This window comes from Pelophylax lessonae (assembly GCF_965119305.1).
Source record: "Pelophylax lessonae genome assembly, chromosome: 13".
Classification (NCBI taxonomy): Eukaryota; Metazoa; Chordata; class Amphibia; order Anura; family Ranidae; genus Pelophylax; species Pelophylax lessonae.
Window position 1 is genome coordinate 12,184,564 of NC_138780.1, and position 12,772 is coordinate 12,197,335.

At 44.1% G+C, this 12,772-nt stretch overlaps 1 protein-coding gene across 3 annotated transcripts in view; it reads left to right on the plus strand.

The window, feature by feature from the left end:
- Positions 1 to 12,772, plus strand: part of SEMA6C (semaphorin 6C) — a 190,100-nt gene that overhangs the window by 94,659 nt on the left and 82,669 nt on the right. For all 3 annotated transcript variants that reach the window (XM_082275662.1, XM_082275664.1, XM_082275663.1), the window contains exons 6-7: positions 10,072 to 10,173; positions 10,755 to 10,845. In XM_082275662.1, the coding sequence (XP_082131788.1) occupies positions 10,072 to 10,173; positions 10,755 to 10,845 (193 nt within the window). The remainder of the gene's footprint in view (positions 1 to 10,071; positions 10,174 to 10,754; positions 10,846 to 12,772) is intronic.

Genomic DNA, 12,772 nt, shown 5'->3' on the forward strand with positions numbered 1-12,772 from the left:
TACTGTAGCTTGGGAACCTCCATATGATTGCTGTAAAAGTGAATAGTATTTTTTTTTTACACAGAGCAGTACAGTAGCTTAGTGGTTAGCCTTATGGCTTGCAGCAATGAAGTCCTTGGTTCTAATGTTGGGGAGGTGGCAATTTGCATGGAGCTTTCAGGTTCTCCCTGTGTTTGCATAGGTTTCTTTCAACACTCCAAAGACATGCTGGTGGTTTAATTGACTTTTGGTCTACATTGACCCTAGTATATGTGTACAGGGCAGCCATCAGAAATTTTGGGGCCCCTTACACAGCTTTAGGCCTGGCTCCCCCTGGACCTGATTATCAACATTCATCAGGGCCCCCCACTGGCTGCCCCACCAAGTCCCATCCCATGTTCTCCTCCATCCCATGTCCTCTTCCATCCCATGCCCTCCTCCTTCTCCATCCCATCTCCCCAATCCCATGTCCTCCTCCTCCTCCTGCAGTCTCATCTCCCCCATCCCCTGTCCTCCTCCTCCTGCAGTCTCATCTCCCCCATCCCATGTCCTCCTCCTCCAATCCTATCTCCTCCATCCTATCGCCTCTTTCTTGCACTGTGCACAATTCCTGGTTACTGGGGCCCGGGCCCCTCTGGACGCTCAGGCCCCGTACCAGTGTATCACCTGTACCTCCCTGATGGCGGCCCTGTATGTGTATACTGTATATAGTAATTTTTTCTAAATGTAATTGCCAAATGCTTTTGATACCTGTATAGCTAGACAATGCTCTGCCCCTGTGCTTCTGGATCCTATAGCAGCCACGCGGGAAAGAGAAAGAAAGAAAGAAAGAAAGAAAGAAAGAAAGAAAGAAAGAAAGAAAGAAAGAAAGAAAGAAAGAAAGAAAGAAAGACGTAATATTGAAAGATAACTTTCCCCAATTCACACCATATTAATTACAAATGTAATTACAAATTATGTCTTTCGGAAATAGATAGATTGACAGGAAGCAAACCAGATGGATCATATACCAATTTCTAGCAGTAAACTTTTTCCATTGTACAGAGGAAATGTTTTCCTCTTTTTTATTACCCGGCACTTTTTTCTCTCCACATGAAAGTGCCCGTGAGGCCGTTGTCTGGAGGGAACAGCCAGCGGGATTACATAATGACCCAGACATCGCAGCAGGCACTACAGCCACCCCCGCGGCGCAGCAGACCCCTTTCAGGTGGCATTTTCACAACAAGAAAGCGTTATTATTCCTCACAGCTCAGCGGGGCATCACTTTTCACAGAACCGTATATCATTACAAAGTTAAAAGTGCAGGGACCCTTCTAAGAGGACAGCTGCCCCAGCACGTAGCCTCCGATACTGCGGCAAATGTCTTTGGAAGAATTTTTGATGCAGGGCTTCCAAGTAGCCATTTTAATCAGGTCAGTATAGCCTGTGTTGGTCTTGTAGGCAGCATAGGCCCTGTCAGGATCGATCGTGGCAGAGCCTGATGTGCAGAAGAATTTCTCACCTGATAGAGAGCCCAGAATGCTACGCGAATCCCAAGACAGGGATGCCGACAGGACACCTTAACGGGACACAGGTTCACCAGAGGCGCGGAGTCTAAATGTTAGCCGGTATTCACCAGAGCCCCTGATGGTGGGGATGGATTTAGCTGCGTGCTAGCACCAGGTCGCGGTCCTCAGGATTCCCCAGCCAGGTGAAGAGCAGGTCCAGGTCCAATGGCGGATAAACAGATCAGGGTAAGGCAAAAGCATAGTCAAGACAAGCTGGGGTCAGGGCGGGTAGCAGGCAATCAAGGTCAAAGACAAGCCGGGTCAGATGATCAGGAAACAGCAGGTAGGTACGGGCACAGAAGACAGGAAAGCTGAAGATCACAAAGCAAAGACTCAGTGTGGCTGCTGCTTTTAAATAGGTCGTTTGGCGCCAATGGTAATTGTGTGCGCATGCGCATTTGCGAATGTGAGAACGCTACGTGAGAGCGCCTCTGCGTACGCGCATGTGCATTGGCATTTGCCAATTCTCGGCAGGAGGGTTACCAGTGCGCCTGCGCACAGCAGTAAACCCCTGACAGGCTCCATATGAAGAGATTTGATTGCCGTCCACCATTCATCGGGGCCATTAACACCTATGCATATGCATTTTTAACACTTGTTAAAGTGTGTTGCTAGGCAAGTTAGTGCACTTTGAACTGACTATGTCTATTTATTTCCTATGGGCCCTTAATAAGGTTCAACACACCAAAAAAAAGTACCTGAACTATTTTTGCCCAATACAGCCCAATTTGCAGCACATGTAGCCACATTTTTTGCTTTGAAGGATCTGGTGCCTTGTTTACAGCATTGCACATACATGTAAAACCACTCTGTCAAGTCAAGGTACTTCCACTAAGTGCTTCCCCCAACTCAAAACCATCTTTGGGCATATATATGGCAATAAATACACTGCTAGAAGGTTAACTTGGAGGGAGCTTGATTCTTTTATATTGCCGTGTCCATTTGGGGAGTTTTCTCCCACTTCCGGTCCCAGAAACACAACTCTTGGGTATGCATTGAGGGGCGCCTAGTACAAAGGATTGTACGGCTTAAAAATTATTTTTGAAACATTCATTAGTTAAGAGTATCACATACTACCAACACATTTTGGGTGGAAAGCACCTCCCCCTTCTTCAGACCTTGAGCAAAAAATGTTAGTATGTAGGCAGGTGCAGTCTATTTTCTCCACTGTAGGTGGCGCTCAACTGCAACTGCATTGCAGGGGGAGAGGAAGTCAAGAGCAACATCCTCTATGGTTTCCTGGGTCACTGAGCAAGCTAGCAGAATGCTGCGGCCCCATAGGGTTCTAGCAGCCATCTTGAGTCAGGCAGAGCCTATATAAGGCCCTGGCTACCAGGCTTGGTGCACTTTTTGCATGTGGGTAATGTAGGGACAGGTCACCCATCTGATATGGCGCTTTTCCACTGCATGGAACCAAACACTTCGGCTCACTTTTGTGCTTTTCCACTGCTGGTACCGCATGGTACAGTGTAGGAACGGTTCAGTACGGTACTGTATGGCGGCGCTTTTCCACTGCATGGAACCGAACGGTACGGCTCTCAAAAACAGTACCACCTCGATTGTGGTTCCAAGAGGTACCATACCGGTACCATATCCCACAATCCTTTGCATGCAGTCACTACTAGCCACTGATTGGTCAGAGAATCCCACCCACCCCGTTTTTATCCCACCACTTAACTTTAGTACTACTTTAGTGGAAAAGCAAACCATACCGTACCGTACCGAACCGTTCCAACACCGTACCATGCGGTACCAGCAGTGGAGAAGCAAACCGGGCCGAGTAGAGCCGAGCCGGTACTTGCAGTGGAAAAGTATAGAGACAGTGATTAGCTGCAGGGAGAGGTTTGAGTCCAGTAGGGAAAGGATAGGGACAGGCCATCCTTCCAGAGACCTCCCTATTTTGGCTAGGACCTGCCAGGCTATATTCAACACTGTCGGAACAACTAGGCCTGCTCTGCTACACATGGCTGATATTGGCGTGAGTGTCCCCAGTCAGGTGTCTTCCCACCGGGTTTGTTGTGAATTACTGGACTCTGCATTATTACAAGTTCTGTTCTCTGCAACCAGACTCTGTGTGTTTACTGCCGCTGCACCCCACTGCACCTCTCCACACGTATAATCAGCATGAACTGCACAAGAGGGCCTAAATTAGCAGACCAAGTCAATCTTTCTAAGTGCCATTTGGAAGCACTATTCTCTGTCAAGCCTCAATTTAGGGACCTCAAGGGCATTTTAATGTAAGTCTACTAACATCTATCACTAGAGTTCTGAAGAAGCGGGACTCTTTCCCCTGAAACGCATTGGCTGTATCTGACGCTCTTAACTAATAAATGCTTCAAAAGTCTTATAAATTGATACAATACTAGGTCTCCCTCAATACACATCTGAGAGTTGATTGTCTTTTAACCGATTTGTTCATCATGATCAGAAAGGTAGAATGTTAGGACTAGAAGAAGGTCCAAAGACACTATACTTTCATTGCAAATTTGGTTCCTTAAATGAAAGCAAGCTGCACTGTATATCCATCAGTCCTCCTTCAAATATCTTTAAAGGAATTTTTTTTTTTTTAAGTTAGATTAAATCTCTTTAAATTGAAGGGAAAGTTATCACTGGAACAGGTGTTCCCATTGAAAGATCTTCCTTCAATTTCTGTTTTGGTGACAGCTCTGAGATTTAGAATTTTCTATCACTTTCCGTACCAATGACAATGGTCAACAGGAGAAATGGAGAGATTGAATCTCCCCCATTGGGATACAGACAGCAATATAAATTTGATAGGGATCCTACACTTTCCCATTCTACACCCCCCCCCCCCCCACATAAAAAAGTTTTGGATTTATATACTGTATATATTAAGATAATACATAATATATATATATACATAGATAATGGTCCTAGCAATTTCAGTGGTCATAGTCATGGTCATAGCAATTTCAGTGGTCATGGTGATGGTCATGGTCTTCTTCCCACAGATAGGGCACTAGGTACGGAGAAGGCTTGGCGAGACCACGACTTCACATTCAATAGCGTTAGGAAGTCAGGCCTTTAACATTTTCTGTGTTTTGAAGACAGCATTCCAGACTGCCTCAAGACCCTTCACCCCAAAATCTGCCAACCTTTGCCTAGTGGCAGACATGTCATTTGTACGTGTTTTAATCCACAATCAGCAATGTCAGGATTTGATTGGCTCTCATTGATTGTCAGGGTTTTTCATTATGTTATCTATTGGATTGTATGAAGTAGATAGGCTTTATCGATTGCTTTTCTCAAGGTGCTCAACAAGGATAAATCAAAATTATCAGTGTCGGACCAGTGTTATATAAATATTGAGGGATTATGTTGGCCTCCTTCAAGCCCTCTTGAGGGTGAAAGTTTGATGACGGCTTTATGAGAAACTTTGTGGATTGGGGTTTTGGCCAAACTTGCATTGAATTAAATCAACTTTAAAGCAAAAGATCCTAAAATACTTGAAACGCAAACTGACTTTCCACAATAGCGGCCCCCTGGGGTTAGTGCTGGCCATACACTTGGCAAACTCGTGGCAATCTTTTGTTTAAAGATTAGGTACATGTAAGTCAACAGTCCACAGCAATTGCAGCGCTCAAATAGACAATAAGGTGCAAACATATTAAAGTGCACAAAATATATATATAGTGTCCCAATGATGGGATATAAAATACAATTAAACAATTGAGAAAAAAACAAATTCAAAGAAAGAGTTCATTCAAGTATTCATTTAAAGTGTCCCAGTGTCCCAGTACACCACATGAGAGAGTTTGAATAAAAAGAAGAGGCTCATGGTGTAGTACGAAATTAAAAAAATAATAAAACAATACTGCAACACTGACAAGCCAGTACAGTGTACATAGAATAAAAAACAATAATAAAAGAAAAGACTCACATCAAGAGCAACCACTTCAAAAATGGAGTGATGGCTGGACCTTAGGTGTTGAGGTAAGGTCCAGCCATCACTCCATTTTTCGTACTACACCATGAGCCTCTTCTTTTTATTCAAAATCTCTCATGTGGTGTGCTGAGCTATCTACTCTGCTGGAGGGTATTCACGTGACTGGATCGCTGTCAGTTTCCTGTTGGCGAAAGATGAGCTTCGAGATTGTACCTTCACAAAAGTAGAAGTTTAGCGATCAAGGATAATGCATTAAAAACCAACAGCACAATCACAATGCCAGGGATGGTGGCTTCTTCAGGAAGGTCTATGAAACACATTCGAAGATGTCCTTGACATCTCCTCATGGCTTCATTTGAAATGGCTGCCTGTGTTGGGCAGACAGCCTAGTGTGGAATGTATTTCATAGACCTTCCTGAAGAAGTCACAAAAGTAGACGTTTAGCGATCAAGGATAATGCATTAAAAACCAACAACACAATCACGATGCAGGGATGGTGACTTCTTCAGGAAGGTCTATGAAACACATTCAAAGATGTCCTTCACATCTCCTCATGGCTTCATTTGAAATGGCCGCCTGTGTTGGGCAGACAGCCTGGTGTGGAATGTGTTTCATAGACCTTCCTGAAGAAGTCACAGAAGTAGACGTTTAGCGAACAAGGATAATGCATTAAAAACCAACAACACAATCACAATGCAGGGATGGTGACTTCTTCAGGAAGGTCTATGAAACACATTCAACGATTTCCTTCACATCTCCTCATGGCTTCATTTGAAATGGCCGCCTGTGTTGGGCAGACAGCCTAGTGTGGAATGTATTTCATAGACCTTCCTGAAGAAGTCACAAAAGTAGACGTTTAGCGAACAAGGATAATGCATTAAAAACCAACAACACAATCACGATTCAGGAATGGTGACTTCTTCAGGAAGGTCTATGAAACACATTCAAAGATGTCCTTCACATCTCCTCATGGCTTCATTTGAAATGGCCGCCTGTGTTGTGCAGACAGCCTGATGTGGAATGTGTTTCATAGACCTTCCTGAAGAAGTCACAAAAGTAGACGTTTAGCGAACAAGGATAATCCATTAAAAACCAACAACACAATCACGATGCAGGGATGGTGACTTCTTCAGGAAGGTCTATGAAACACATTCAAAGATGTCCTTCACCATCCCTGGCATTGTGATTGTGTTGTTGGTTTTTAATGCATTATCCTTGATAGCTAAACATCTACTTTTGTGAAGATACAATCTCGAAGCTCATCTTTCGCCAACAGGAAACTGACAGCGAGGACAATTCGGAGATCCGCATCTCGGTCACGGAGACCACTAAAGCCTTGCTTTGATCCCACTTGCCATATGGTAAGAGGGATCAACACCGTTTGGTGAGTGGGAATTCTTTCTACATTTTGAGGGTGTCACCATCATTACTTCCAGGATACATATTTATGACGCATCTGGCCAATGTGGCAGGAAGATTGCGCCATTTTGGGTGGAAATCTGTGGAGGATTTAGTATAAACTAATTGCTGGACTGTTTTTCCACTGGAGTGAAGTTTTTTTTTTATATTAATATTTTTTTTTTTTTTAAATGCTTCTCAATCTTTTTCATTTTATTTTTAGAGTGCACTGGGTTCATAGGGGTCACTCCCTCTTTTTCTTCTTTGCACTAGCGCTTTATTGTTTAAACTAGCACTTTATGATAATAGTTTCGATGCAACATTTATAAGTATTTATTGTTGTTGATTGGTGTGTTTATATTTTGTGTGGGAGCTAGCGCTGCTGACCGCATAGAGCAGGGATACTCAAAGTACGGCCCTCCAGCTGTTGCGGAACTACACATCCCACAAGGCATTGGAAAACTCTGACTTTCACAGACATGACTAGGGCATGATGGGAATTGTAGTTCCTGAACACCTGGAGGGCCAACATTTGAAGACTCCTGGCATAAAGTATACCACCAGTGCGGCCATTTTTTTTTATATTTGTGAACGCAGCCAAGAACTACAAAGGCATCAGGATTTACATGAATCGGCATCTCAGTCCCAAAAGTAGATGGTGGCTTAGGAGGATGCAGCAGCAGTTGCTTCATATTATTAATTAATATTTATTTCATTCACACAATAATTTTTTATTTTTTTGGCGCGAATGTATTGACACAAATCCCTGAATTCACAAATGTCTGAACCTGCTTGTGACATGCTACCAAGTTACAATGTGCAGTCTGATCCTTGGAGAATGGGAGACTGAGGAAATGCCTGCAGCAGACTAATGGCATCATATCAGCATAGACACAGTCACTGACTGGAGCTCAGGGACTGCTTTTAAGAGTGGTACTCTCCAGTATATTGTGTCGTTTTAGAAAAGCAATCACTGAGGAGGAGGAGATTGAGGAAATTCTTTCTCCTGCTTGCAGCAGACTGATAACTGAGGCTAAAAAGCCACTTTAAGTGATGGCACTGGTTCAATGGCAGCCTCCCAATCCCATTAGCCATTGCCATGACATTAGTACTGGTTTGTCCCAAAAATTGGCTGCCCCTTTGGTATCCTAATGACGTCATTGGCTCAACAGCTCATATATACCACAATATGGCTTCTTCTACTGCACATAAGTAAGCATGCCTTAACTGGAGATTCAGCTGGCATTAATCCATCACCGTTCCACCGACATTCCATCCATCATCTGACATTTTCTGGTGGAAAGTGGCTAAAAAGCCACTTTAAGTGATGGCACTGGTTCAATGGCAGCCTCCCATTAGCCATTGCCATGACATTAGTACTGGTTTGTCCCAAAAATTGGCTGCCCCTTTGGTATCCTAATGATGTCATTGGCTCAACAGCTTATATATACCACAATATGGCTTCTTCTACTGCACATAAGTAAGCATGCCTTAACTGGAGATTCAGCTGGCATTAATCCATCACCGTTCCACCGACATTCCATCCATCATCTGACATTTTCTGGTGGAAAAGCTTTCAAGACTTCAAGCGTGATGGAAGAGCCTCCTGTGCACAAGCCGCCATCGGCAAGATGCACACCAAGAAAATGGCCCAGCTCAGGGAACAGCTCCTATATTCGTCATCCTCTGGGCCCCCTTCAATATGCCCCTCGCCAACCGAACATTTATTATAACGCCAATAATATCCCTTTCTCCTCAGATGCACCACCTCAGATAAAAAAAAAAAACAAGAGCCAGCTTTTCATGAATAAAGATGGCTTTGCGAGCGCTCGTCACAGAATTGCCGAGAATCGGGCCCCGCTGCTCGCTTGTTGTTTTTATAAGGCTTTGTCATATCTTCTCATTGATATGATCTGGACACCAAGTTTCCCTTTCTGGGTAACGATCAGCATTAAGATAAAAAGGATGTTTTGATTCATAGCTCCCTTTTTTTTTTTTATTTCCAAGGTTCTTAGTCCTTTAATGCCTTACCGTTCACAATTTACCGTGGAATTTCTAGATAAAGCAAAACAACATTCAGATATGGAATACAATCTGTGATTTTATTCCGGCGCTTTATCCCTTTTTTTTATGTTGCCATTTGCTGGCGAGAGGCAAGACGAACATTTAAAAGCATTTCCACTGAAATAGTATATTGCAAAGCTTTTTTTTTTTTAATCTGCTTTTAAAGCTGTTATGTTGCTAAAAGTAGCGTGGTGGCGAGGTTAGAGCTATACTCAAATGTTCTTTGTACCTCGAAAATTGGTGTGAAAAAAAAAAGTTATTCAAATTAGTTTGTTGGAAGAAGTGTCTCGTGATATTTACATCCTGGAACCAGTTGTCCAATGTTTTCAGCTACTCAAAACGATGATCACATCAAATGTTCCTCAGTGGTGTCATTGCTTGGTAGGCCACATTGTCCAGCCAAACAGCCACCGCCACTTAGCCTCTGATGTATATAGTCTATTTTAAGGATCGAACGATTATGGGCAAAGCCAATATATCGAGGGCCGATATGCACTTTCCCCAAAATATCGGAATCGGTCACCCAGGTGGCCGATATTACCAATATTTTGGAAAGTGCTTGTACCGGAGTGATGCCTGCAGCTAGAGGCATCACCCCAGTAGCCGACAGTCGGTTGTCTTCTAATGACAACCGATGCGGCTGAGAAGCCACTCGGTTGTCATTACAAGGAGAGGGAGGGGACGTTCCCCCCCCCACTGCCTTACGTGGCTCGCCCGGGTCTCCGGTCCCCCCGGGAGACCCAGGCAACCAGCCTGCACGGCCGCCGAAAGCCCGATCAAAGCCGCATTCAGCTCTGATCGGGTCTTAATGCAAAAATCCAGAATGGATGATATGACATCACTTTCGGGTACTGGCGCCAGATTAAAAAAAATTACAGCATTAAAAAGAGCCAAACTTGGAGTTTTGAATGCTTTTAAGTGCAGCGGAGGGGTTGGGGGTCTTTTAGACCCCTAGATCCCTCCACAATAGTACCTGTCAAGTAAAAATGTAAATGTATGAAAATTTTGGCCCATATCAGCCGATACCGATATGCAATGGCCAAAATATCTGTATCGGTATCGGCAACGAAAAACTGATATTGGTCGATCACTAGTCTATTTAGATATTGAGGAACAAGAGTAACCAAGTAGAAAGGGTTGTAAAATTAAGCACAATCATTTTTTTTCTATCCTCAGGACGAGTGCTACAATTATATTAAAGTTCTGGTAATCAAGAATGATCAAACTCTCATCGCCTGTGGCACCAATTCCTTCAACCCAACATGCCGAAACTACAAGGTAAGAGGCAATGTACAAGATTTTTTGTTTGGGGTAAGAGGGGGTCAGAGCTGATGGTCGCATGGATATTATAGCTGGTTGATGTCTACCCATTATTAAGCCATCTACTGCTCCACAGAATAATATTAGAGGAAAATGGTCTATAAAGTCCTACAACTGTTAGTGTTACAATTTTATTAAAGTTATGGTGATCAAAAAAGGACCAAACTCTCATCACCTGTGGTACCAATTCCTTCAACCCAACATGCCGAAACTACAAGGTAAGAGGCAATGTACAAGATTTTTTTGTTTGGGGTAAGAGGGGTCAGGGATGATGGCCGCATGGATATTACAGCTGGTTGATGTCTACCCATTATTAAGACATCTACTGTTCCACAGAATAATACTAGCGGGAAATGGTCGATAAAATCCTACAACTCTCAATGTTCCAATTCTAATAAAGTTCTGGTAATCAAGAAGGATCAAACTCTCATCACCTGTGGTACCAATTCCTTCAATCCATTTATTGGCTTTATCTTTTTTTTTTTATAATATTATTATTATATTATTTTATACAAAAGAACTCTTGTTTAACATTTCAGATCAAAACCTTGGAGCAGGAAGGCGAAGAGTTTAACGGCCAGGCGCGGTGCCCTTTTGACGCCAAGCAAACCAACGTGGCCCTTTTTGCAGGTAATATTATTTTGCTCAAAATGTCTTTAAAGTGGGCATGTTGAGTGCTAAGTGGGGGCAAGTAAGGTATTAGCCAGTGGTGGCTGGTGCTCCATGGGCCGGGGGGGGGGGCGGCAGATGGACCACACCATACCCCCCGGACCACATCAGCTTGCACACCATACCATCCCCTGGCTCACTCACCCTGGACTGATGTGGAGGGCAGGCAGCGGTGGTGGCGGCGGCGGCTTCCCCTACGTCTCCTCCCTCCTCCTTGGCCAATAGCATGGCCTCTCCTTTCGGCCAATCGGGAAATGGATCTCAGGACCCGATTCCTGATTGACTGGGAAGAGAATCAATATTGAAAATTAATTTGCTATTGTCACACAACTGGGTGAGCTCTGGGCGCAGTGCTCTGCGCCCCAAACCCACCCTTTTTTGAAGCCTATTAGAGCCTCTGGCTCTAATCAGGTGCTTCAAAAGAAAAAAGAAAACCCCCATTGGAATCCATGCGTCCGGCGCCCTGCATGTAGATTAGGGGGCCGGACGCATGGATGGGGGGGCCCCAATGGACGGGCCGCCACTGACTGGAGAGGAGACTGAGGAAATGCTTTCACCTTCCTGCAGCAGACTGAGGGCATCATCTTAGCCTTGGCATAGTCACTAGATTGCTGCTCCAGGACTGTTTTATAAGAATGGTTCTGCTGCTGTATATCATGGCTTTTAAAGGTCCACTTTAAACAAGCAGCACTTAATGTGCCAAAGCGACCTTGTGTCTCCCTGAAACGCAAAAATCTACTCCTAATTGTCCTTTCTAGCACGCACGGTGCATTTTTATGGACCCGACGTGAGACAAGGGTGAAGAAAACACACACGTCAGGCACGTCCGAGGCTTTCTGGGGCTCGCGCGCCCGAAGCACAAAGGACTTTTAAAGCAATAAAGACGCAGCGCGAATTAATGGGGATTAGCCCTGAGGAGGCCAATAATCCTCCATAATCCTCCACTGCGAGGAGAATGGTTAGTGAAATTGTCGAACGTTTTATATCTTCACACCGAAGTGGAAAATGCCCAGATTTAAAATAGTCAGTCCACCCAAAACTGGTCTATCTGTGTTTGACAGATGCTGAAGAGTTAAATCGCTTGACTCTTTTACCTCCGATCCAAAGAATGAGGTTGGTTAGGTCTACACGTTCTTTATTACAGAATGGAAATGCTAAAATTAAAATCAATAGCTAAATTCTTAGGAAAAGCAGTGCAACATCAGGGGCGTAGATAAGGGGGGGGGTCAGGGAAGTCTACCCCCCCCCCCCAGAGCATCGGTCAATTTCACAGCAGCTAGGCTAGTGTAGCCTATCAGCTGCGGGAGCCGCACTGCCACTGGGAAGACCACCTGTCCCATCTACGGGGCTGACAGGCGTGCCTGGCTTACATGTTTACTCTTTGCTTCACTAACAGATGTGCCTGCTGGGGGCGCTGTATATACTGTATATATACACACCACAATCTGTCACAGCATGGCAGACGTGCTAATTATTGTTCTCTGGGTACTCAAGGCCGAACCCCCCCCCCCCAGAAAAAAAAAATTTCTACGGCCCTGTGCAACATTTAACAGATTCACAGTGTTCCAAGACTCCAACCTTTATTTACGTAAATACCTTGCAACCAGGCAGAAGATAGTATAGGTACACATGTATATGTTGAACAAAGAAATACCGAGACCATGGTTCATTTTTTAGATCAAACAAAACAAATTCAGATTTCTGATCAGTTGCCACCAATTAAAAAAAAAAAAAAAAAGTTTAATTTGGAAAAATTATAGATAATTAGCGAAAAAAAAAAAAACCTTGTAGACATAACTTGGCGAGAAGCAAAGCCTTGTTGTCGCAGCGGAAGGGGTTAACGCGAGCGAGCGGTGTCATTCCCTCCAGTCTGTCATTACTGTTATTA